This window comes from Mobula hypostoma, chromosome 18 (genome assembly GCF_963921235.1).
Source record: "Mobula hypostoma chromosome 18, sMobHyp1.1, whole genome shotgun sequence".
In the NCBI taxonomy this organism is placed as follows: Eukaryota; Metazoa; Chordata; class Chondrichthyes; order Myliobatiformes; family Myliobatidae; genus Mobula; species Mobula hypostoma.
In genome coordinates this window covers 54,204,581-54,232,251 of record NC_086114.1, presented here as the reverse complement: position 1 = coordinate 54,232,251, position 27,671 = coordinate 54,204,581, and the positions used below count along the sequence as shown (strand labels likewise).

General features: G+C 47.7%; 1 protein-coding gene across 8 annotated transcripts in view; it reads left to right on the top strand.

Annotated features, from left to right (window-relative positions):
- LOC134358546 (AP-3 complex subunit beta-2) overlaps positions 1 to 27,671 on the top strand; it is a 170,397-nt gene that overhangs the window by 41,831 nt on the left and 100,895 nt on the right. For 7 of the 8 annotated variants that reach the window (XM_063070901.1, XM_063070897.1, XM_063070899.1 and 4 more), the window contains exons 2-4: positions 6,827 to 6,902; positions 20,005 to 20,079; positions 26,346 to 26,441. In XM_063070901.1, coding sequence (XP_062926971.1) covers positions 6,827 to 6,902; positions 20,005 to 20,079; positions 26,346 to 26,441 — 247 coding nt within the window. Of the gene's footprint in view, positions 1 to 4,158; positions 4,218 to 6,826; positions 6,903 to 20,004; positions 20,080 to 26,345; positions 26,442 to 27,671 lie in introns of all 8 variants that reach the window. The other variant, XM_063070903.1, reaches the window with a different exon arrangement.

The window sequence follows — 27,671 nt, the reverse complement described above, 5'->3', positions numbered from 1 at the left end:
TCTTCTGCCTGTCTATGGTGACCGACGTCCATCTCCCCCAGATCTTATTAAATGTCTTCTTGCTGCTGTCCTTTTCTTTCTACTAATGTCCTTAAACTTTGTGTGTCCTATGACTGACCTCCCTGTCCCCAAGAAACTGGCTCATTCACTCTGTCAAAACGGTTTGGTAATTTTCAACACCTCCTTCGAATTTGGCCCTTCCCCTGACAGAGACCCCTGGTTTCTCCCCAAGGAAATTGAGACATGTGCAAACTAGACTGAACCATTCAGCCCTTTGCCATTGCTGTGTCATTCCACATCATGGCTCATTTACCCCACTGCCACTTTCTACACCAACCCCATAATATCCAAACCCCTCTCTCTAGCTTCAATATATTCAGAAAAACAGAGAAATCTAAAGACCTACTGCTCTGTGGGTGAAGAAAATCCTTCTCATCTCTGTCCTGTACGAAGGACCTCTAGTTGTTAGATGGCTGTCAACACCCTGGGCATTTTAACCCATATAGGCACGTAAAAAGGTTGACTGTTTCAATGAGATTGCTTTTCATTTTCCTAAATGTCAGCCCCATCCTAAGAGGACCTGTGGTGTGGATGTGGAGAGAACATCTCCATTAGTGGGAGAGCCTTGGGCGCGAGGGCTCAGGCTCAGGATAAAAGGAGGTCCAGTTAGAATGGAGATGAGGAGGAGTTTCTTCAGCCAGTGGGTAGTGATTGTGTGGAATTCAAATACCACAAATGGTCAAGTCATTGGGTGCATTTAAGATAGAGATAGACAGGTTCTTGATTGTTAAGGCGGTTGTGTTAGGGGCACAAGATGGGAGAATGGGGTTGAGAGCCATGATTGAATGGTGGAACAGACGGTAGGGCAAGGGGCCGAATTCTGCTCCTATATCTTATAATAGCTCCTTGTAGAACAACCCCACCATCTCAGGAACCAGTCTGGTACTGTGGGACCTATCTAGACAGAATGAAGACAGCCGGGCTGGACCGAAGCTGGGCAGCAGTTCCTCACTTAATTTCAGGGCGTTGGCTTCCTTTCTGTGCTGGATCCGCAGTGGTGTACTGTCCTAGCTACCACCGACAATGAGGTGTTTGAGTGCTTGGCTCTGGTGTGCATCTTTCCATGGATATCACATCCATTATTAATGTTTGGTGTTGGGTATCATGAACACTGCAGCGTTTCACACAGCTGTGTTACCTTTTTCCACTCCTTGGTATCTATAACAGTGAGATCGATTACAGATTCAGAAGTGGGGGTATGTACTGTCTGGCTGTTGAATAATGTTGACAGGGCAGACGAGGCTCTGTGCCAGTGACACCAGGTGACTCAAGGCCTGGGGACCCCTCTCCACAGCGGCTATTTGCAATTTAATCTTAAATGCTTTGCAACAAGCTGAGGTGAGTGTGTGAGCTGGGTTCAGTAAACACCAGGGTAGTCAGCAATACCATGTTGTCCTGACTGTACCGAGCAGGAACCACTCTCAGTCTCCAATTTCAAGTTCATTCTGATACCTCACTGCCTTCACCCAGCACACTGCAGAGTCAGAGACCTTGCATAATCGCAGGACTTTCTCTATTCACCCACATGGGCAGGGCAAGCGAGGGGGCATTGGGCAGTCTCAGTGTGGCTCCATGAAGGAGCTGAGTAACTGAGTGAGGGTGAGGGTTGGAAGGGTTGGGGTCTGAGGCTGATTGTTAAAGTGGAGGACCTGTGGCAACGGTTGCTAGGGGAGTTCAGGCAGATAGACTCCTGGCGATTGGTGAGGGGAGCCCAGTGTCTGTGATTGGCTCTTGGCTGTGTGATTGGCAGTTGGAGCCCATGGGGTGGGGGAGGAGTGGTTTCTGCTGCATTGGTGGTCAGTAGAGATTCAAGTCAGTCATCAGATCGGTGAATGTGATGTTGGACAAGCGTCACAAACTTACAGAGGGGTGAGGAGTACAACCAATAAAAACATAAGAACTAGGAGCAGGAATCGTCCATCTGGCCCATCGAGCCTGCTCCGCCATTCCATAAGATGATGGCTGATGTGGCTATGGACTCCAACTTCATCTTAAATATATTTAATGAGATAGCCTCCACTGCTTCATTGGGCAGAGAATTCCACAGATTCATTAATCTCCATCCTAAATCTAGTCCCCTGAATCTTGAGGCGATGTCCCCTTGTTCACACCAGTGGAAACATTTTTCTGCCTACTATATCTTACATAATTTTATATGTTTCTCTAAGATCTCTGCTCATTCTTCTGAAGTTTAGGAATGTAGTCCCAGCTGACTCAATCTATTCTCTTAGGCTATAACCCTCTCGTCTCTGGAATCAGCCCGGTAAACTGTCTACAAAGCCAGTATATCTTTCCTTAAGGACGGAGGCCAGGACTGCACGCAGAATTCCAGAAGCGGCCTCACCTGTACTCTGTACAGTTGCAGTATAACCTCACTGCTTGACAATATTCCTTGTCAATTCAAGTGCTTGCCCAGATGCTTCTTAACTGTCGTGTCAGTCTCTGCCTCCACTGCCTTGTCAGTGCGGTCTAGGTTACATCCACCCTCTGTGTGGAAATTTCTTCCTCGGATCCCCTCCTCACTGCTATTGGACCTCAGAACCAGTTCCTCTTTCCTATCCCCTTCTTGCTGGTGCCACCTCACTCTCAGACTCTAAGCTCGACCTCTCTCAGTTACTCTGTTATTAGCACCTTAATTCTCTTTGCATGGCAGTCTGCACCACTCTGTCGTCACATTTATTACTGGCATGTGTACTTGCGACACTGTAAGCTTCACACAAGTAAGGAATTTCATTGCACCCTGGTGCATTTAACAATAAACATCTGAATCTGGTATTCGATGCCTTCAACTGATGCCCTCCAGTCTTGGGCATCTCTTACTTAATGTCTCCTCTCTCAATGGCCTTCATAATTTTCTGTACCTCCAACAAACACCCCCCCCCACCCCCACCAGCTTCCTCCATTACAAAGAAGACAAATCCACCATGTCTTCCAGCCTCCCACTGCAGGACTGAGAGGAGTGACGTAAAACCCTGGCCTCAATAAACAACTTCTTACAAGGCAAAGCTCGACTAGGATCTGGCAGTGAACTTTTTGGGCAACGTTCCTTCTGCAACCAAGCACTTATTTTCTGTCCTGTCAGGTTGACAGCAAAAACTAGAGGACGTTGGTTTAGGGTAAGAGGCTCAGAGAGGATGTGAAGAGGAGTTATTTTTACCCAGAGGATGGTTGGAATCTGTATTTGAATATGACAAGCATTTGAATCACTAAAGCGCTGGAACCAAAGGAGATAACTTCACTCAACATCGCTTGCTCCATCATTAAACTATTCCCACAAGCTATGGATTTGCTGTCAAGGACTCTTCAACCCATGTTCTTGCTGCTTATCATTTATTTATTTGTTATTTTTTTTTTCCCTTTTTGTATTTGTATGGTTTGTTGTCTTTTGCTCACTGGTTAGATAGATAGATAGACATACTTTATTGATCCGGAGGGAAATTGGGTCCACCATGTTGGTTACGGTTTTTCATTGATCCTATTATGGTTCATGGATTTACTGAGTGTGTCCGCAAGAAAACAAATCTCAGGGTTGTATATGGTACCGTGTATATACTTTGGTAATAAATTAACTTTGAACTGTGGATTGCTGTGCACAGTTGGTGGAGCTGCTGCCTCACAATGCCAGGCCCTGAGTTCAATCCTGTCCTCGGGTGCTGCTTGTATGGAGTGTACGTGGTCTTCCTGTGACCGCGTGCATTCCCTCTGGTATCTCCGGTGCTTCTCACCCACGGGTTCTTGTCCCTCCTGTCACCTTCCTGCTGAACTCCAGAAATCAGGTATCTAACACTGGTGGGGAGATCCCTTTCCAAAGGCAGACCGTGCCCGTTCAGAAGAACAGCGGCAACTCTGTCCCTGATTGGAGGCCCTGCTGGAGTAGGGGAGGGACTGCATCAAGAGTGGAGGCTGTGTCTGATGTTCCAGCAGACGTTATTTGCCTGACCCCGTGCCTGTCGAGGGTATGACTCACTGAGCTGATGTATCTGGCTCAGGCAGGATTGCAACAGGATGCTAATGCAGAGTGAAGTGTGGTTTACGAAATGCAATAGCTGGTGGTGTCACACTGATATGTTATCATGGGATTTTTATTTAATTTTTCAGCTGACTACCCTGAGTTATTCCTTTGGTTAGACAGTCTCTGACAGCCAGCTGATTTGCAGGTAATTGTTCTTGTCTACTAAATTTCATACAGTGTGCCTGTAGTTCTGTTCTACCTCAAATGACCTAAAAATAGTATCGTTAACAGTGAAGAAAGTTATCAAAAATTACAGAGGCTCTTGATCAGCTGGTAATTGGGCCAAGGAATGGCAAATGTAGTTTAATTTGGAGAAGTACAAGGTGTTGGATTTTGGAAAGTCAAATCAAGGCTGGACTAGAGTAGTGGGGCCCAGGAGAGTGTTATACAACAGAGGGACCAATAAGTACAAATACACAATTCCTTGAAAGTGGAGTCACTTGTAGAGAAGGTGGTGAAGGAGGCTTTTGGCATGCCGGCCTGCACCAATCAAGGCACTGAATATAGAGGTTGGAAGGTCATGTTGCAATTGTACAAGACGTCAGCATGGCTGCACTTGGAGTATAGTGTTCAGCTTTGATCACTGTGCTATAGGTAATGTGATTATACAGGAAATGGGGTAGAAAAAAAATGAGGAGGATGTTACCAGGACTCGAGGAGCTGAGTTATAGGGAGAGGCTGAACAGGTTAGGACTTGATTGAAGCATAGGAGACTGAGAGGTGATCTTATAGAGGTGTATAAAATCATGAGGGGCATAGTTAGGGTGAATACATTCAGTCTTTTTCCCAGGGTTAGGGAATTAGGAACCAGAGGGTATAGGTTTAAGATGAGGAGAAAGATTTTATAGGAAGCTGAGGGGCAACTTTTATTTAACCTCACAGGATGGTCCATATTTGGAATAAACTGGCAGAGGAAGTGGTTGAGGCAGGGTACACTAACAACTTGTAAAAGGCAGTTGGACAGATATATGGATAGGAAGGGCTTAGCGGGATACGGACTAAATGTTGGCAGAAGTGACTGACTTGGATGGGCATCTGAGCTAGTACAGTCCTGTTGGGCCAAAGGGCCTGTCTCTATGCTGTATGACAGAGATTGAGTGTCATCCCGGAGATGAAGGCTCAGTGCGCTCTGAGGCCAAAGGGGGATCCGTAGACTGCCACAGATGGGATTGATTGCATCAGCTGGGCAGGTAGAAAGCTCCTTCCGCTCCCCGTGAAGATACCTCCAGCTTCTTGTTACCAGCCCAAGTTGTTCCTTTTCCAGGGATTCTCGTGAGTTTGTGAAGATGATACCGTTTTTGCACGGAGGCTTTGAGAACTGTTCCTCTGACCTTGCCCGTAATTCCTTGCTACAACGTCTGTTTGGGAGTGCGATGTGAGACGTATTATGACCCGCCTTTCAGAGCTATGGGGGTTGTCAGGGCAGGAGGACCCACTGATGTCGGTTCATTTACCTTGCCAGTGGAGTTGGTTGATTTTGTGGTGACACTTGGTGCCTCTCCACCGCCTCAAAGAGCCTGGGAAAGGTCTCAGAAATGTACAGGAGGTCAGCTCTCTGCAGTCTGGTTCATCTTGAAGTGCCAAGTCAAACAGCCAAAATGACGACAGTGAATTCCTTCATCCACGTTTGCTTTCTCAGAGGGCTGGCTCACGAGATTTGTGCCCTGTATCTAAGAAAGGATGTGTTGACTGTGGAGAGGATTCTGAGGAAGTTTACAGAAATGATCCCAGGAATGAAAGGCTCTGGGCCTGCGTTCGCTGGAGATTAGAAGAATGAGGAGGGAATATTGAAAGACCCAGATTGAGTGGACGTGCAGAGCATGTTTCTAGTAGTGGGAAGGTCTAGGACCAGAGGGCACAGCTTCAGATTAGAAAGATGTCCCTTTAGAGTAGAGATGAGGAATTTCTTTAGCCAGGGGTTGGTGAATCGATGTGGAATTTATTGCTACAGGCTGTGGATGCCAAGTCATTGGTATGGGTAAATCAGAGTTGATAGGTTCTTGATTAGTAAGAGTGTCAAAGATTATGCAGCAAAGGCAGAGGTTGAAAGGGAAAATAAATCAGCCATGATCGAATGGTAGAACAGACTCGATGGGCCAAATAGCCTAATACTGCTCCTATGTCTTATGGTCTGATATGGCAACTTTAAACAGTTTCCCAATGTGAAGCTTGTTTGAAGTGAAGTCAATACTGGGACAAGAGGGATTGGGGAAAGTGAGGGTGAGGGTCTGGGTTTCGTCTGCACCAGTTTGTTGGGACGTGTTTGTTTTAGGGCTGTGTTGTTCTCTGGGAGGGGTTAAAAATATTGCCTTTCCCCTACCCTTACACACTCGGACGTCTAACCCATCCTACCTCCTGCCTTTTCACACATACATAATACCATACAGAAACCGAAATGCGACTGTGGGACACCTGTGTTGAGTTGGGGAAATATGAAACGAGGCAGTGTAAGATTCCAGGGTGACCCTGGGTGGGGGGTAAGACCAGCTATCCGGCCTTGCCCAGCTCGTAGGAGGCACTCCTTCCCATTAGGAGGATCTGCGTTTTCTAGCCCCCACCCGAGTGAGGGCTATGACCTGAAGGCCAAGGAGTGTTTATGAGTGAGCACATCCGCCGATGTGCACTTGGGGTCGGGCTGCAATTTCCTTCCCTGCAGATGGAGTGTGGCTTATGTGGTGTGGTTGTGATGGTAGGTGACCCCTCTGCGGGGCCGAGCGGTTTCAGGGAAACTAATTTGGGTTTTACTGTCCCCAGACACGATGACCTGAAGGAGATGCTGGACAGCAATAAGGACTCGCTGAAGCTGGAGGCGATGAAGAGGATTGTAGCGGTGAGTTTGAGGCATCAATAATCAATCTTTATGCTGCTTATTTGGCCATAACCAATGGCTAAAAATGGTGCAATTTACTGAGCACCACACCCCAGTTCCGAGGATTCACTCCCTATTCAATTCTGAATGGATGGATCCTTCTTCCCAGAACTGTGACCTCTGATTTCAGGCTCCCCAGACAGGACAATCACTAACACCACATCTATTGTCTGGAGCCTCAAGACATTTGTACCCTACCAGTGAAATGACCTCTCATTTTTCTTTAATGGAAAAAGTGTACGAGCGGTCTGTTCTGTATAATATATCCTCATGGGTCCAACCTGGTGAACGTTTGCTGCTTTCTTCCTTCACAAGGACACTCAGTGCTGCTTTATTAGGTATCTCCTGTACTTAATAAATTGCCCACCGAGTGTTTGCTTGTGGTCATCTGCTGCCGTAACCCATCTACTTCAAGGTTCAATGTGTTGAGCATTTAGAGACGATCTCTGCGCACCACTTGTAATGCATGGTTATTTGAGTTATTGCCACCTTCCTGTCAGCTTAAACTATCTGGCCATTCTCCTCTGACCTCTCTCACTAACAAGGAGTTTTCACCCACAAAACTGCCACTCACTGGACGTTATTTTTGTTTTACCGTAAACTCTGTTCTCTGTAAACCTTCTGTATAAGAAAACCAGGTCTGACTTGCGGAGGGCGATTTCAAGAGCAAAGGAACTATTCTGAACGAGGTTGAGGCGACATTGGACGCACGATAACTCTGGCAGGGTTTACAGACATAACTTCCTACAAAGCAAAATCTAATGGCACAAATGGCAGTGATGCTTCACTACCAGGTGAGCTCAATGCCTTTTATGCACGCTTTGAGAGGGAGAATAAAACCACAGTTATGAAGATCCCTGCACCACCCAGTGACCCTGTGACCTCTGTTTCGGAGGCCGACATCAGACTGTCAGGTGAACCCTTGCAAGGCGGCAGGGCCCGATGGAGTACCTGGTAAGGCTCTGAAAACCTGTGCTAACCAACTGGCGGGGGCATTCAAGGACATTCTCAATCTCTCATTGCTACGGCCGGAAGTTCCCACCTGCTTCAACAGGGCAACAATTATACCAGTGCCCAAGAAGAGCAGTGTGAGCTGCCTTAACAACTAGCGTCCAGTAGCACTCACATCTGTGATGATATGCTTTAAGAGGTTGGTCATGGCTAGAACCAACACCTGCCTCTGAAGGACCTGGACTCACTGCAATGGCCATCATAGGTCTACAGCAGATGCGATCTCAATGGCTCTCCACGTGGCCTTGGATCACCTGGCCAATGCAAGTACCTATGTCAGGATGCGGTTTATTGACTATAGCTCAGCATTTAACACCATTATTCCTACAGTCCTGATCTGAAAGCTGCAGAACCTAGGCCTGTAAACCGGAAGACCAGAACCTGTGTGGATTGGAAATACTCCACCTTGCTGACTATCAATACCGGTGCACCACAAGGGTGTGGGCTTAGCCTACTGCTCCACTGTCTCTATGCCCACGACTGTGGCGCTAGGAACAGCTCAAATGTCATCCATGCATTTGCTAATGATACAGCCATTGTTGGCAGAATTTCAGATGGTGATGAAAGGGTGCACAGGAGCGAGATATACGAACTCAACATCAGCAAGACCGAAGAGCTGATTGTGGACTTCAGAAAGGGTAAGACGGGGGAACACAAACCAATCCTCACAGACGGATCTGAAGTGGAGAGAGTAAGCAATTTCAAGTACCTGGGATCTAACTTGGACATTACACATTGATGCAGCTATAAAGAAGGCAAGATAGCGGCTATATTTCATTATGAGTTTGAGGAAATTTGGTTTGTCAACTTGAACGCTTGAAAACTTCTATAAATGTACCATGGAGAGCATTCTGACTGGCTGCATCACTATCTGGTATGGCGGCGGGGGGGGGCACTACTACATAAGATCAAGGTAAGTTGCAGGTATTTGTAAAATTAGTCAGCTCCATCATGGGTACTAGCCTCCGAAGTATCCAAGACATCTTCAAGGAGCGGTGCATTAGGAAGGCGGTGTTCATCATTAAGGATCCCCACCACTTAAGACTCATCCTCTTCACACTGTTACCATTGGGAAGGAGGTACAGAAGATTGAAGGCACACATTCAGCGATTCAGGAACAGCTTCTCCTCTGCCGTCCGATTTCTAAATGGATATTGAATCCATGAACACGATCTCACTACTTTTTAAAAATGTCTTTTTTGCACAACTTATTTTTAACTTAACTATTTAATAGACATATACTTAATGTAACTGTTTTTTTCTCTATATTTGTTTATCACATATTTCATTGTGCTGCTGCTGTAAAATTAATGAATTTCACAACATACGCCGCTGATATTAAATGGGATTCAGACTGTTGTGTGTGAAAATATAGATTATATATAGATTATGAAGACACGCAGTCCTCTTTTATTGTCATTTAGTAATGCATGCATTAAGAAATGATACAATATTTCCTCTGGTGTATATCACAAAACACAGGCCATACCAAGACTGAAAAAACTAACAAAACCACATAATTATAACATATAGTTAAAACAGTGCAACAATACCATAACTTGATGAAGAAGTCCATGAGCACAGTAAAAGTTCAAAGTCTCTCAAATGTCCCACATCTCACGCAGACAGGAGAAGGAAGAAAAACTCTTCCTGCCATACCCGACCACAGTCCAACTCTGAGTCATCCAAAAACTTCAAGCTTCCGATCAGCTCTCCGACACCTAGTACCGAGCACCATCTCTGTCCGAACGATTCGACCTCAATCTCAGTCGCCAACAGCAGGCAAAGCCGGGGATTTTGAGGCCTTCCCTCCGGAAGATTCCCGACCACGCAGGAATAACAGTAGCGAACTGGCGTTTCAGAAATTTCTCCAGATGTTCCTCTGTGCTTTCACGTCTGTCTCCATCAAATCAGAATTGTCCACGGCCCCTATTTAACGGATACGACATCATTTTTCACTGGAGGGCTGCGCACGCATGGCGCACTGCTGTCTCTCCTCCTGCCAGGAGATCAGCAGTTCCTGAAATATTCAAACCACCCTGTCTGGCACCAACAATGATTCAAGCGTCTAAGTCACTTAGATCCCAGTAAGTCACTCAGATCCTATTTCTTCCAAATTGTGATGTTTGGTCTAAACAACAACTGAACCTTTTGACCATGTTTGCATGTTTTATATATAGAGTTGCAGGCTCAAAATTGGCTGATTAGATATTTGCATTAGTGAGCAGATGTCACTACAAATGAACAGTTTTGGTCTCCTTACACTTAGGCTGCGTCCACACTAGACCGGATAAATCCATAACCGAAGCCTTTTCTCTTCGTTTTGACCCTCCGTCCACACTGAAATGGCGTTTTCCTCCCCCGAAAACGGAGCTTTTCTAGAACACTCTCCAGAGTGTTTAAATCTGAAAACGCCTGTTGGGTGTTGTCGTGTATATGGGGTAACCGGCTAATTTTAAAAACGCTGTCATGACGTGCCGGAACGAATGGTGGCGGCAACGCGGCATTTCATTGTTTTCTTGAACACAACCTCCAACACCACAACAACAATATCTGACAATAGATGTGTAACAGCCTAATATAACATTGTATGGAAATACAACAGAACATTGATGCAGACATGTTTTACACATTTAACAAGGTGCTTTATTAATGTATTGCTTCTGCAAACATTCAGTAGATGCAATTGTCACTTTTGTTCAGTAACTCGTTTTATTACACGTGTTAAATACAGCAAAATAATACACAAAGACATGGCAAAAGTAAAGGCAAACAAATGAGGTAACGGCAAATTTCTCTTTTGCTCAGTAACAAGCCTTACTGCATTTAGTTGTAGCTGTTGTCCCTTTCATCGGTTTAGAGACTAAGGCTATAGGAAATGTTTCCAGGGTGACCCCTCTGTGGGAGTGGGGAAGATGTTGTTGGGGCCACCCAGGGGGTCTCTGTGTCTGTATGTGTAGCTATTGTAAATATCGCTATGATTGTATGTTCTAGTATTAATTGTTTGGCGACAATAAAGTATAAAGTATTCACAAGGAATTCTGCAGATGCTGGAAATTCAAGATCCAAAAAAACTTTATTGTCATTCTAACCATACATCAGCTCTGCAGGGCAGAATGAGACAGCATTTTCCAGGAGCAGTGCAATCGTAACATAACAAACGCACATCAACGCATAACAAGCAACACACATCAAAGTTGCTGGTGAACGCAGCAGGCCAGGCAGCATCTATAGGAAGAGGTACAGTCGACGTTTCGGGCCGAGACCCTTCACCAGGATGTAGTGGCTGTGAGGCTGGTATTGTGGCGGTGCAAAGTACTGGGGGGGGGGAGGAGCCATCATATTCCTCATCATTGCAAATCCCTCTGCAACAGAGCTAGTCAGTTTTTCAATGTTCGCGTCAGCCGGGTCATACTGTCCGTGAACTCCCTGTCGGTTGCCTCCATACGCTCCAATATTTGTTTTTTTAGTTTTAAGTCCTCCTGCACGAGAGCCAACAGCTGTCCGTCGTTGGCAATTTCCTTTTAAGTTTTTCTAGTCTGTAACTGGACCAACATGCACCAAGTATACAGTTTCCTCTTCGCTTGTTTTCTGTGTGTCCTGCGCATGCCCAGTAGGAGGAGATTCACCCAAATACCCGTTTTAATGTGGACGGAGGTATTTTCAAAATTATCCAGTCTAGTGTGTTTAGGAGGTCAGTTGTTGTTCAGAGTGAAGATCAGAATGGGGAAGAAATGAGATCTCAGTGACTTTGACTGTGGAATGGTTGTTGGTACCAGATTGGGGGTCGGGTGGGGGGGTTGAGTATCTCAGAAACTGCAGATTTCTCGGGATTTTCACACACAAAAGTCTAGAGCTTACAGAGGATGGTGAGGAACAACAGAAAACATCCAGTGAGTGGCAGTTCTGTGGGCGAAAACGCTTTGTTAGTGAGAGAGGTCAGACTGGTTCAAGCTGACAGGAAGGAGACGGTACACAAATAACCACACGTTGCCACAGTGGTGTGCAGAAGAACATCTCTGAATGCATGACTTGTCTAACCTTGAAATGGATGAGCTACACCAGCAGAAGACCACAAACACTGGTGGCTTTACAGGAGGCACCCAATAAAGTGATGATTGTATATGTTTGGAGGAAGTTAACAGTTCACCAGATTTAATTGTGAAATGACTATCTTGTTGTGTAAGAGAAGACTGAGCAGGTGGGGTCCATAACCTCTAGTCTGGTGGAACAGGGAGTGATCTCAGAAAAACGGATCAGATTCTGAGGTTTGTTTGGAGCCTGCAGTGGGGATGTTTCCCTCCCTGGACTGACAAAAGAGTCATAAGGGAAATAACCCTGGAATAAAAGGTCACTAAGGATGGAAATGAGGAGGACTTTTTTTTCTCTCATAGGTACTTTTTGCTCCTTGGGTTATTGGAGGTGGAGTATTCAAGGTACAACAGACAGATTCTTGGTCCAAGGGGAAGCCAAGGGTTAATGGGCAAAAAGGAGCAAAGTTGTTCATGGTCTGAGTGAATGGGGCAGCAGACTTGAGGGGCTGAATGGCCTTTTGGACTGGTACACTGCTGTGTCCTGAGTTATTATTTTGGTGATGACTGGAATCATCACTCACCCCCTCACTCCTCACCTACTCCTTGCTCCCTCTCCCTCACTCCTCACCCACTCCCTCCCCCTCGTTCCTCACCCACTCCCTCCCCCTCGTTCCTCACCCACTCCACACCCCCTCGTTCCTCACCCACTCCACACCCCCTCGTTCCTCACCCACTCCCTCCCCCTCGTTCCTCACCCACTCCCTCCCCCTCGTTCCTCACCCACTCCACACCCCCTCGTTCCTCACTCCCTCTCCCTCACTCTGTCCCCTTATTCCCCTTTCCCACTCCCCTTGCCCCTCACCCCCCTCCCCCTGCATTACACCCCTCCCCCCTCACTCATACCCCACCCTGTCACACCCCACCCCTCCGCGACCGTTCCCTTCCTCCCTCCCCTGCCCCCCTCCTCGCCTCCCTCCCCTGCCCCCCTCCTCGCCTCCCTCCCCCACCCCTCCTCGCCTCCCTGCCCCTCCCTGCCCCATCCGCTCCCGCTCCCTCCCCCACCCCTCCGCGCCCGCTCCCCTACTCTTCCCCTATACCTCACCCACCCGGATCCACCATTGTTCCTGTCACCTACCCACGCCCTGCATTCTCCTTCACCCACCCACACCCCTCTCGCTCATGCCACTCAGAATTTCTCCACCCTACCCTATCTTACCCACACTGCACCCCCCCCCCACTGATTCTACCTCGTGTGTATCATGCCAAGAAGCTGGGCCACCCGAGACTGAGCCCCTCACAGATTCTGTGAGGTGGAGATCACTCCCTGCAGGAAGTTGGTCTCTAGTCAGGGGTCTGTTTCAGGACCTAGCTGCTGTCAGCAGAGACAGAACAGAGAGCTGTTAAATATTTATTGAAGGTGTGAATGGCAGCCTCAGGCCTATCTGCTCTGAATTATTCACACTGTTATTGACTGCTTTATTTATTTACCAGCTCACATCTGTCTCGTTAAGCAAAAAAAACATCAGGTTTCTCCAGCTTTGTGTCTGCCCAGTGAGGTGTTGTCTTTGGTGTCATAATGAAGCGAAAAATATTAATACCAGTAAAATACAGCAGAGAAGCAGGCTTTTCGGCCTTACTGTCCAGGCTGACTGATGCCTCTGTGCACCCTCACGTTATTTGTCAGCATTAGGCCGGTATTTCCCCCACACCTTTCCTCTCCAAGTTCCATATAGCCATTAGAATTAAGATTATCTATTTTCAAGGGGCGTAGATAATTTTAGGAAAAAAAAACTGCCAGGTGACAAAGTGCTAAATCTCTCGAAGTGAGTTCCTCCCTAGCCTCGTTAAGTCCAATGAGGTTGTACTGTTGAGTTTAATGTGATGTGACTGTCGCCTTGCCTTGCTGGCAAAAGGCACTGTAACCACACAGTCACTGAGAGCAGAAATAGAAGCAGGGGTTTCTGTTCTGCCTGTCCCACTTAGTGAGATCACCACACCATCCACTCCATCTGCCATGTTGTTGCCCAAGCACTCAACCTGTCCATATCCCCTACAGCCCCTCTGCATCCTCTTTGCAGCCCACACCTCGCTTTGTGCCCGGAGACTCTGCTCTCCTTTTCACTTCCCTCAGTGTGATGTCGCCCACATCAGGAGTGGGGCTATTGGGGTTGGGTCATTTTCTCACACGTAGCAAGATGCAGAGAAACGATTTGTTTATCACTGGCCTTCCAGACGGGTCGTTCCATGCTGAGTATAGTATTACTGTTACAAATAAGGTGCATTGCAGTTAGACAAAAAGTTGCAAAGGCCACGACATTGCAGATTGGGAGATCAAGAGTTCATCTTTTAAGATATGAGAGGGCCTTGGCCCGAAACATAATCTTTTTTTATTACCCTTTATAGATACTGCCTGACTTGCTGAGTTCTGCCAGCATTTTTGTGTGTGTTGTATGTATGATCTTTTCTCAAGTCTGATAACTGCAGGATAGAGGCTGTCCTTGAGCCCGGAGGTATGTGTTGTCAAGCCTCGGTATCTTCTGCCTGATGGGAGAGGGGAGAAGAGAGAACATCCAGGGTAGGAGAGATCTTTGATTACGTTTGTTGCCTTCCCGAGGCAGTGGGAAGTGTAGATGCAGTCAGTGGAGGAGAGGCTGGTTTCCTGATCGACTGGGTTGCTCTCACAATGCGCTGCGGTTTCTTGTGATCCCAAGCAAAGCAGTTGCCATACCTAGCTGTGATGCATCCGGATAGGATGTTTTCTGTAGTACGTCTGTAAAAATTGATAAGGATCATTGAGGACATGCCGAATTTCCTTATTTCCTCAGTCCTGGGTGTGGCAGCTGAAACTCAGGCATCCTTGGGGCACTGGGGACCATCAGTGGCAGCGTCTATACTCAGTAACCTGTAACCTCGTAGTTTGGGACCTCCCTCAATCTACCACCAGGCCACATTCCTAGTTCATGGTCCTGCGTGGCTGGGCTTCTCACAAGATGTTCCAGTGGTATTAGAAAACTCCCTGACTCAGTTTGGTCTTTAAAATGCTAGGGGAGGTCCAGGTCAGCTGATTCTTACCCCATCAGTCTACTACACCAACTCAACAGTGTTGTCAGCCAAGTAACCCACCAGCTCATACTTACCTGCTCATCAGTGCCCAGTTCAAAATACATTTATTATCCAAATGTGTCTAAATTATGCAAACTGAGATTTGTCTGCTTCCAGGCAGCCACAAAGCAAGAAACCTGAAAGAACCCAATTTTAAAAAAAAGTTCAACACCCAATGCACAGAGGGAGAGAGAGAGAGGAAGAACAAATTATGCAAACAATGAAAGCAAGCAACAGCACTCAGAACCAGATTGAGTCCAGAGCAGCCGGAGTAGGCCCGTAGCCTCGGTCTCAGTTCCACACACAGCAGGACAAATTGTCACCAAGCCTGGAGCAGTCCCACAGTCTCCTCAGCCTTAGTGCTGTGACGAGTGGGGCAGCCAGCAAACCGGCCTGGTGCTCGCCTCCAGTTGTGACACCCTGCCTCTTCAATCCATCTGGCCCAGTGTTTAAATTGTCCGAATGCTGGGCAGTCCCCCTCACTAGGACTCGGGCCCCGCTGCATGGATACGCTGGTGGCCTGGACGCCACTGCCACGTTCCGACCCGTACTGAACCACTCCAAATGGGCTGAATGCTGAGGTTGATCCAGCCTCACTCACAGTTCAAGAGGATGGGCTCCGAAACTCCTCCACTCCAATCCCATCTCCGACTCCCGACCTTGCTCCGACTGCTTCTCCTCGACCGTGCCTCGACGTCGCTCCAACTTCGCATCGCACCAGCAGTGTGAATCGGGGCAGGACTAATCAGCTCCAGACCTGAGCGCAGGCTTGGTCCAGACCTCACTGCCACAAGGGTTGGACCTGTTGCCAAGGTTTATCCCATCGCCCATCGATCCCAGAACAATGGTGTGTCCCTTGTCCGTGTTCTGCTGCCTCATACGTTGGGGTGTGGAGACCCATGTCCTGCCCAGTACCAGTGTGAGCATGGTGAATGCAGCCTGAGACTACTGACCCTGACCCTCGCCTTTGGGGCACCCCCCTTCTGCCATTGCCTTCTGCTACCCATCCAGCTCGAGGACACACACTACCGCATCCACTCCCACTTACTGAAACTGCACTGGTTTCTCCTCATCTGCAGTTTCCGTCACCTGTGTGAACTTTTCTTTTTTACTTTACATGAGATGAGGCCATTCAGCCCATTGAATCTATGTCATCTCCCTAAGCAATTCCCATTGGCCCCCATTCTTCCCATTTATTTCCCAATACTCCCCCAACTTTCATGCCAGCCATGATATACAATTTGAGCCAGTCAGCTAATCCCCTCACCTACCCACACTCCACATTAACTTTGGGATGCAGGAGGAAATGGCAATGCCCTGGGGAAACTCACCCAGTCACCAGTGGACCATGTAGACCTCACACACAGAGACTCGCACACAGACAGACACAGGGATCACACACACACACACACACACACACACACACACACACACACACACACACAGACACACACACACTCTCACACACAGAGACTCTCTCACAGACAGACACACACACACACAGAAGCTCACACCCACAGAGAGAGAGACACACACACACACTCACACACACAGAAGCTCACACCCACAGAGAGAGAGAGTCTCTCTCTCTCTCTCTATCTCTCTCTCTATCTCTCTCTCACTCTCTTTCACACATCCCCACACCCCACTGGAGGTTTCTGATGCAGAGAGACAGCAGCACTACCCGCCGTGTTGCCACGCTCCCTCTCATCACCCATCTACGTTGCCTGAAAGCGTGGCCTGAATTCCCTATGTGCTTGCTGGTGACTTCAGAATCAGGTTTATTATCACTGACCTGTGTCCTGAAATTTGTTGGTTTGTGGCTGCAGCACAGTGCAAGAGATCAGTTACAAAAATAAATAGATAATACACAAGAGGAATAGTGAGGTGGTGTGGACTCGTGGACCTTTTAAAGATCTGATGGTGGAATGGAAAAAGCTGTTTCTAGAATATTGAGTGGGTTCTTCAGATTCCTGTACCACCTCCCTGAGGGTAGCAATGAGGAGAGTGCATGGGCTGGATGGTGAGGGTCCTTAGTGATGGATGCCTCCTTTTTGAGGCAGCTCCTTTTGAAGATGGCCTCGATGGTGGGGAGGGTTGTGCCTGTGATGGAGCTGGCTGAGTGTACAACTCTCTGCAGCCTCCTGTACATGGGATCCGCCACACAAGGCGGTGATGCAACCAGTCAGAATGTGCTCCACTGTACATCTTGAAATTTTCAGGGAGTCATGGGTGACGTACCAAATATCAAACTCCTGACGAAGCAGAGCCACTGGCACGCCTTCTTTGTGATTGCGTCAATGTGTTGTGCCCGGGATTGACGCTCTGATGTGTTGACAGCCAGGTATGATAAGATGGACTCTTGGCCTCACAATCTACCTCGTTATGATCTTGCACTTCATTGTTCACCTGCACTGCACTTTCTCAGTAGCTTTTACACTTCCTTCTGCACTGTTTTACCTTATTCTAGCTCAATGCACTGTGTAATAATTTGATCTGTATAAACAGTATGCAAGACAAGCCTTTCACTATATCCTGGTACCCCTGACAGTAATAAACCGATACCAATACTTGAAGCTGCTCTACTGCTGACCTCTCAGTGAGGATTGATATGTGTTCTTACCACTTCATCCTCATAATGGAGCCCCCTGCCTCTGCTGCCCTGCCATCTCTCAGAATTGTCTACTTGCCCGACCTCCAGTGCATGCTAGGTAGAAACATTGGTTCTTATCAAAAATACTGTTTCCATAGCAACCAGTTTGACCCCTCTCCCTCAGACCTGCTTCAGACAATCATGTAATCCAGCTTTTTTTTTAGATTATGAGGACACTCAGTCCTCGTTTATTGTCATTTAGAAATGCATGCATTAAAAAATGATACAACGTTCCTCCAGTATGGTAACATAAACACAGGACAGACCAAGACTAAAACCACATAATTATAACATATAGTTACAACAGTGCAAAGCAATACAGTAATTTGATAAGAGCAGACCATGGGCATGGTTAAAAAAAAAGTCTCAAAGACCCGATAGCCCCAACATCTCACGCAGACGGTAGAAGGGAGAAACTCTCCCTGCCATGAGCTTCCAGCTCCGCAAACTTGCTGATGCAGCATCCTGGAAGCACCCAATCACAGACTGACTCTGAGTTCGTCCGAAAACTTCGAGCCTCCGACCAGCCCTCCGACAACGAGCACTGAGCACCATTTCTGCCGAGCACTTCGACCCCAACCCCGGTCGCCAAGCAACAGGCAAAGCCGAGGATTTGGGGCCTTCCCCACCGGAGATTTCAGATCCCACAGTAGTGGTGGCAGCGAAACAGGCATTTCAGAAGATTCACCAGATGTTCCTCCATGCTCTCACGTCTGCCTCCGTCAAATCAGAATTGTGCACGGCATCCTACTTGACAGATACTCATCACTGGAGAGGCCGTGCGCATTGAGTCGCGCCACCATCTTCTCCTCTCGCCCAAGGTGAAAGTGCCAACTGCTCCAAAAACTTCCCCATTCTCCATATCAATGGCTTCTCCAGTCCTTTATTCATATGAGTCTTCCACTCGTATTCTTGTAGACCTTTCAGAACACACTGCAGCCCTTTCCTCTCCTCCCCTCCCTCTCTTCTTTATCCCAGTCACAGACAGCTTGATTGCCCGGGTCCCACCAACCAACAGCCCTGAGTTCTCTAACACAGGCCGGCTTCCAGTTCAATGGGACCTCCACAGTTTAATATCCTTTGTTCCCAAGTTGCCTCCTCCCGTAGGCATGGCCAGTGAAGCTGAATTCTCACAGCGCCGGAGACTCAGGTATTTCCTGATCTCAGGCACTGTCCGTGTGGAGTCTGCATGTTCTCCATGTGACCGCATAGGTTTCCCCCAGGTTCCCTTCCAGGGACCTGTGGGTTGGTGGGTTAACTGACCACTGTGAGTTACCCCATTGTGAGTAGGTGGAAGGGAGAGGGGAGTGCAGTCATAGAGCAAGATGCCTGCTGAATGCTTGTGGGAATTAGCACAACACCCTCCTCCCCACCCCACCCCCCCAACCTGGCCAAACACAACAAGCCTCCAATGATATCAGTACCTTTTGCATTTTCCTAGCGCCCATAGTAGGACAAGCAGGCCATTTGGCCCTCATGCCCAGTTCCAAGAAGATGCACTCAAAGAAGTTTTGGTGCATCTTCTGTCTCGACGCCATTCCCTTGCCCTGTCCTCGTCATCTGCTTCTTGTGATATTACTCAGAACGAATGAAATTCAAGCCTCCACAGCCCTCCAGACTCACCACAGCTCAGGGAAGATCTCTGTCCTCAGTCCAGTCCCCCCTGTCCTGAAGCTGTGACCACATCTCCTCCCACCCCCCCCGCCCCAGTTCCAGACACCTCAACCAGGGGACACAACCCCACAAAAACCCCCTTCAGTCACTGCTGGACATAGGAGTAGAATTAGGCCACTCAGCCCATCGAGTCTGCTCCACCATTCCATCATGGCTGATTTATTAATCCTTTCAACCCCATTCGCCTGCCTTCTCACCATAATCTTCGATGCCCTCACTAATCAAGAGCCTATCAACCTCCACTTTAGAAATATCCAGTGGCTTGGCCTCCTGAATTCCACAGATTCACCACCATGTGGCTGAAGAAATTCCTCCTCAACTCTGTTCTAAAGGGATGTGCTTGTATTCTGAAGTGGGCCCTCTGGTCCTAGACTCCCTCATGATTGGAAGCTTACTTTAAATGTCCAGTCTATCTAGGACTTTCAATATTTGATAGGTTTCAGTGAGATACCGGCACCCCCCCCCACCATTCTTCTAAACAACAGCAAGTACAGGCCCAGTACTCAGCAAAGAGCCTGAACCTCTTCTGTGTGAGACTCCATCCCTGCTTCTCAGTGAAGGATTTCACGCGCTTTTTATTTTATTGTAGATGATCGCCAGAGGGAAGAATGCCTCTGACCTCTTTCCTGCAGTGGTGAAGAACGTTGCCTGCAAGAACATTGAGGTAAGCAAAGACTCTCATCACCATTTTCCACATGGAGGGACAACCAAGGGAAGCTCCCCACAGCATGCTGTGATGAACAGAGGGTTAAATCATTTCGGTGGTAATCCAGGGAATGTGACTTGTAATTCAGTTTAAAAGTATTTGATGTGTCTTATGAAGTAGGCTATTTGGCTCATCGTTCCTCAGACTAATCCTTCTATCCTGTTAGCCCACATATTCCCCTGTAACCCATTCTTTTTCAGGTGCCGTCAAACCCCCAACCCCACTCCTCTTGTTCCTTTTCCCATTTATTTATTGGTGTGCCGTGCGGTGTGCTGACAACAACCTGGCCCTTTACACCCAGAAGACCAAGGACATGATTGTGGACTTCAGGCATGCTAGGAGCCACACACATGTCCCCATCTACATCAATGGAGCTGTAGTGCGTGTATCAAACTTCAAATTCCTTGGTGTCCACATTTCCGAGGATCTCACCTGGTCCCTGAACTCCTCCATCCTGGTCAAAAAAGCACAACAGCGCCTTTATTTCCTGCGGAGGATCAAGAAAGCTCATCTCTGTCCCAGGATACTGACGGACTTTTACCGCTGTACCAGTGAGAGCATACTCACCAAATGCATCTCAGTGTGGTATGGCAATTGTCCCGTATCGGATTGCAAAGCACTCCAGCGTGTGGTGAAAACTGCCCAGCGGATTATCGGCACCCAGTTGCCCACCATTGAGAACATCTACCATAAACGCTGCCTAGGCAGGGCAAAAAGCATTATCAAGGATGCATCTCACCCTAACCATGGACTTTTTACTCTCTTCCCATCCGGTAGGGGCTACAGGAGCCTCCGTTCCCACACCAGCAGGCACAGGAAGAGCTTCTTCCCTGAGGCTGTGACCCTGCTGAACCTCACATCACAGCACTAGGCAGTATTGCACCCATATTGTACTGTCTCAGTACTTTTATATTTGTGTGCTATAGCACTTACTTTTTATTCGCAGTTATTTTGTAAATAACACTATTCTTTGCATTTCTGGTCAGATGCTAACTGCATTTCATTGGCTTTGTATCTGTACTCGGCACAATGACAATGAAGTTGAATCTAATCTAACCTAATATAGCACAGAGTAGGCCCTTCCAGCCATGCCAGCAGCAACCTCTGATTTAACCACCTTTGACCCACCCTGAACCCCAGTTTGGACCACCAGGGACCCTAGGTACTCGCATTCAATTGACTGTTTCTCCCTCTGCTTTCTTCGTGCCACCCTTTCCACCTCGGTGGCCCTGTCCGAGTCACTGCCACAGCTCCGGGATTCTCTCTGTTCCGCGTGCAATGACCTTTCCAGTCCTGAGGAAGGGTCTTGACCCGGAACTTCGACTGTTCACTCTGCTGCCTGGCCTTCTGAGTTCCTCCAGCGTTTTGTATGCGTTGCTTTGGATTTCCAGCATCTGCAGATTCTCATTTAACTGTAGCCTAATCACGGGGCAATTTCCTATGACCAACTAACCTACCGACTGGTATGTCTTTGGACTGTGGGAGGAAACTGGAGCACCCGGAGGAAACCCGCGCAGTCACAGGGAGAACATACAGACAGTGACGGGAATTGAAACCGGGTCTCTCGTATGGTAAAGCGTTGTGCTCACCACCAAGCCGACACTTAACAATTTCCTTCTGAACACCTACGCTCTGTCCGCCAGAGAAAGCAGGATCTCCCAGTGGCCACACATTTTAATTCCACATCCCATTCCCATTCTGACATGTCTATCCACGGCCTCTTCTACTGTAAAGATGAAGCCACACTCAGGTTGGAGGAACAACACCTTATATTCCGTCTGGGTAGCCTCCAACCTGACGGCATGAACATTGACTTCTCTAACTTCCGCTAATGCCCCACCTCCCCCTCGTACCCCATCCGTTATTTATTTTTATACACACATTCTTTCTCTCACTCTCCTTTTTCTCCCTCTGTCCCTCTGACTATACCCCTTGCCCATCCTCTGGTTCCCCCCCCCTTTTGTCTTTCTCCCTGGGCCTCCTGTCCCATGATCCTCTCATATCCCCTTTGCCAATCACCTGTCCAGCTCTTGGCTCCATCCTTCCCCCTCCTGTCTTCTCCTATCATTTTGGATCTCCCCCTCCCCCTCCCACTTTCAAATCCTTTACTACTCTTCCTTCAGTTAGTCCTGACGAAGGGTCTCGGCCTGAAACGTCGATTGTCCCTCTTCCTAGAGATGCTGCCTGGCCTGCTGCGTTTACCAGCAACTTTGATGTGTGTTACTTAACAATTTCCGAGAGCTACTTCACCCCCCCGAGACTGCACGCCATTGGGATGTGGGAGGAACCTCATACAGTCACAGGGAGAGCGTGCAAACTCCACGCAGACCGCATCGGAGGTCAGGATAGAGCTTGGGTCACTGGAGCTGTGTGGCAGCAGCACTACCCGCCGCACCACTGCCCCGCAGAGTCTCACAGCTCGGAAGCAGGCCCTGTAGCCCAACTGGTCCATGCTGGTCAGGACACCCAATTAAGCTGGTCACATTGCTCAAGTTTCACCCAAAGGTTTCTTTTCCATGTACCCATTCACGTGTCTTTTAAACATTTTAATGTATCCGCCTAGCTCAGCCCATATACTGACCACCCTCTGGATGAAAATGTTGCCCTTCGGCTTCCTGTTAAATCTTTCTCCTCTCACATTAAACCTAAGGCCCTCTATTTTTTGATTCCCCAACCCTCGGAAAAAGATTGTAGACATTCACTACACCTGTGCCCTCATGATTGAATACAACTCCATAACGTCAGGCCTCAGTCTCCCACGTTCCAGTGAATGAAGTCCGAATCTGCTCAGCCTGTCTCTATAACCCAGCCTCTCCAGTCCCGGCAACATTCTCGTAAATCTCCTCTGTGCGCTTTCCAGATTAATGTCTTCGTTCCTGTAGCAGGGCAACCAAAAATGAACACTCCAATGTCTTGTTCAACTGCTGCAAACCATCCCAACTTCAGTACTTGGTGCCCTGACTAAAGAAGGCCTGCACTGGTCTGAGTCCCGATGAAGGGTCTTGGCCCGAAACTTCGAATGTCCATCTCCCTCCATAGGTGCTGCCTGACTTGCTGAATTTCTCCAGCATTTGGTGTGTGTTGCTCAAGATTTCTTGCAACTGCAGAATCTCCTGTGCCTCACAGGACCATCTCCGCAACATCCAGGAGCAGGCAGGAAGTCAGGAACATCGCAGTGAGTTCTACATCCTAAAAAATCACAAAATCCCCTCAGAATCAGGGGTGCCAGAAATCTAAAATTTCAATAGCAAATGTAATATATTAAAATGATAATTTAGAACATGAAATGAGCTGCCAGAGGAAGTGCTTGAGGGAGGTATAATAGTACCATTTAAGAAGAATTCAGACTGACACATGCATGGGTGGCAGGGTAGAGATAAGTCTTTATCAAAGGAGGTGTATGGCACTCCTTCCCTCCGCTAGCCTGCAGGGCACCTTGGACAGGTGTAGCACCTGCTTAGGCCCCGATCAAGGTCACGTGAAGCTGTGGGAGCAGGTGGATGGTCACATGAGCAGCTCTGGCAGGGTTTGAATACCATAGCCTCCTACAAAGTTAAATCAAGCGACATGGGAGACAGCAAAGCTTCGCTTCCAGATGAGTGAAATGCCTTCTGTATGCGCCTTGACCATCAGAACATGGAGGAACCTTTGCGAACCACCCTCTCCCCCCCCCCCCAAACTCCTGATGATCCTTTCATCTCAGTATCTAAAGATGATGTGCGGTTCGCCTTCATGAGGGTGAATCCAAGGAAAGCATCCGGTCCAGATGGAATACCTGGCCGAGTACTGAAGACCTGTGCTGACCACGGCTGGTGTGTTCACAGATATCTTCAACCTCCCACTTCGGCAGTGTGTGGTACCCACATGTTTCAACCAGGCTTCAGTCATACCAGTGCCCAAGAAGAGCATGGTAGCCTACCTCGATGACTGTGGCCCAGTGGCACTGACATCCACATTGATAAAGTGTTTTGAGAGGCTGGTGTTGAAGCAAATCAGCCCCTGTCTGAGTGTTGATTTGGATTCGCTCCAATTTGCCTACCAGAGCAACTGGTCCACAGCAGATCCCATCTCATTGGCTCCTCACACAACCCTGGAGCGTCTGAACAGCAAAGATGCATACCTCAGGATGTTCTTTATTGATTACAGCTCAACATTTAATACAATCATCCCCTCAAAACTAATCAATAAACTCTAAGACCTGGACTTTAAGACCCCCTTGTGCAAATGCTTCCTGGATTTCCTCACTTGTAGACTCCAGTCAGTTCGGATTGGCAAAAACATCTCCTCCCCAATCTCCATCAGTACAGGAGCGTCACAGGGATGTGTGCTTAGTCCACTGCTCTATTCGTTTTACACTTATGACTGTGTGGCTAAGTACAGTTCCAACAGCATATACAAGTTTGCTGATGACACCACTGTACCAAAGGTGATGATAAATCAGCATTCAGGAGGGAGATTGAAAATTTGGCTGAGTGGTGCCTTAACAACAACCTCTCACTCAATGTTAACAAGACCAAGGAACTAATTGTAGACTTAAGGAGATGGGAAACCAGAGGTCCATGAGCCAGTTCTCATCAGAAGATCAGAGATGGTGAGGGTCAGTAATTTTAAATTCCTAGGTGTCACTATTTCACAAACTTCTGTAGATGTGTATTGGAAAGTGTATTGACTGGCTGCATTACGGCCTGGTATGAGAATACCAGTGTCTTTGAACAGAAAATCCTACAAAAGGTAGTGGATTCGACCCAGTACATCACAGGTAAAGCCCTCCCAACCACTGAGCATACCTAGATGAAACTTATCTTCTTCGGCTGTCCATCAATTTTCGATGATGACTGAGGCCTGGGCAAGGTGCAGTTACCCATGCTGCAAGTCTCCTCTCTCCACGCCACCAATGTTGTCCAAGGGAAGGGCACTAGGACCCATACAGCTTGGCACCAGTGTCATTACAGAGCAATGTGTGGTTAAGTGCCTTGCTCAAGGATACACACACTGCCTCAGCTGAGGCTCGACCTAGCGACCTTCTGATCATTAGACCGACGCCTTAACCACTTGGCCACGCACCACACAACTTGGCCATGCGCCACACTAGATGAAACACTGTTGTAAGAAAGCAGCATCTATCATCAAAGATCCACACCACCTGGGTCATGCTCTCTTCTCGCTGCTGCCATCAGGTAAAAGGTACAAGAACCTCAGAACTCACACCACCAGGTTCAAGAGTGGTTGCTACCCCTCAACCATCAGACTTTTGATGAAAAGAGGATATCTACATTTATCTATTGAGATGTTCCCAACACCAATGATCTCACATTAAGGACCCTATCTTGTTATTTGATGCTCTCGTTATTTATTGTTATTTATTTATATTTGCATTTGCACAGTTTGTTGTCTTCTATGCTCTACTTGCTCTTTCATTGATCCTGTTTACAGTTACTATTTTATAGATTTGCTAAGTATGCCTGCAGGAAAAAGAATCTCAAGGTTGTATGTGGTGACATGTATGTACTCTGATAATAAATTCTACTTTGAACTTGGTGAAGTCTCAGCTGGTACACATCACAAGTCCTGGTTATGCAACAACTGATAGTAGGCAGACAATCTCTGAAGAGTATTGATAATGGCTGGGGTCGCCCATCTTGTAAAGACACTGCCAGGAAGAAGGCAATGGCAAACCACTTCTGCAGAAAAATTTGCCAAGAACAGTCACGGTCATGAGGCCATGATCACCCTCGTCATACGACATGGCACATGACGATGATGTCATGCAGAGGAGATATGAGCTGAACACAGGAAACTGGGGCAAGCTGGATGGGCGCCTGGCAAAAACTTGGGACATCGTAGCCCTGGTCCTGGTACAGTTTGGGTGGACTATTCTTGTACACTTCTGCTGCCCAAAACTCCCAAGTTGCTGAGCTTCGGTTGAGGTTCACTGAAAGACCCCGGCCTAATCACCTGGGTGTCCGGCATGGACTCGACGGGCCAAAGGGCCTGTTGCTGTGGTGTATTGCTCTACGACTCTTAAGAAATGCCAAAGGCCCTCAATAGGTTAGGCAGCATCAATGGAAAAGGAAATGGTTAACGTTCTGCCTTTTTTTTAAACTGTGGATTCTTGGTGAGAACCAAAGGCTGGGGCAAAGGGATGGGTGGTGGGTGGGAGATGAGGTGCCTGTGAACAGGAGCCCTTTTGCTCTGCCCCTGACTGCTCACTGTGATCCCCGCAGGTGAAGAAGTTGGTTTACGTTTACCTGGTTCGATATGCAGAAGAACAACAAGACTTGGCCCTGCTCTCCATCAGCACCTTCCAGCGGGGGTTAAAGGTCAGTATCTTTCCAATTTGTTAATTCACAAGGGGCTCTGTTGTTAAATAGTTTCTAGCGTGATTTATAATGAAGAGTGACAGCAAGACGCAATTGAGTTCCTCCAGGGTATATTATATCTGGGCATAGTCACTGCATTGTCAATCTGTTAAAGGCATTCCAGTCTACATTCTTGTTGGGGGATTGGAAGAGCTCTCTTGGTTAAAATTGACTGTTTTAGATCGTGGCAGAAGCAGACCAGCCTCTCAGATCAGTGGGGAATAAATCTCCACAAAGCTGGAGTGAGATTGCACAGGATACTGCGCTCAATTCACTGAGCGAAGTGTGTGTTGGTGCAGAATTACTGGGCGTTAAACTGACGGGTTGTGTAAACCAGACTTGATATCCGGATGAAAGGTCTCGACTTGAAACATGACCTGTCCATTTCCCTCCACAGTTGCTGCTTGTCCTTTTGAGTTCTTCCAGTGGTTCATCACTTACCTGTGATTGAACTAAAGTTTTAAAACAGGGGTTCCCATCCTTTTTTATGCTATGGACCCCAGGTTTGGGAGCCCCTGTTTTAAAGGGTAGGACAAGATGGATGGGTCACAATGACACAGCACAGAGACAGACCCTTCAGCCCACTGTCTCCATGCTGGTCATCAGCCTCCCACCTAAAGTAGCCCAGTGTTATTCTCCCCACCTATCCCAACTACCACCCCCCCCCCAACAAGACTGTGCCATTCACCTACACACTAGGGGCAATGTACAATGGCTGGTTTACTGACCCTCACATCTTTGGGATACCGTCAAACACTCAATGTGCAGAGAAAAAAAAATAAATTGTGCAAACAATAAACGCAAGTAAACAGTGCTCTGTACTGAAGTCTGCAAAGAAAGTCCGTCCACAGTCCCTTTAGTTCAGCACAGAGCGGAGCATCAAGCTGAACCAGCCCATCCCTTGCCTCGGGTAGAAGTCTACGGACCAAGCCCCTGCCGATGGGTTATGTCTAGAGCTGTTTTACAGACTGCAGATGATGGGCTAAAGGACCTCTCCTATGTTGTTGATGTCCATTATTTCCAGACGGGGATTAATCTCAGATTTGGAGCTTTTTGATTATGGGCTGCCTTATCTGGCTGAGGCAGCTGGCAGACATTCTCAGGATGAACAACAATATCCCATCTGTTTCACAGCTGATTATGTTTGCCACTTGCTGCAGACTCTCAGTGGATGTTGTGCTGATCAAGGTC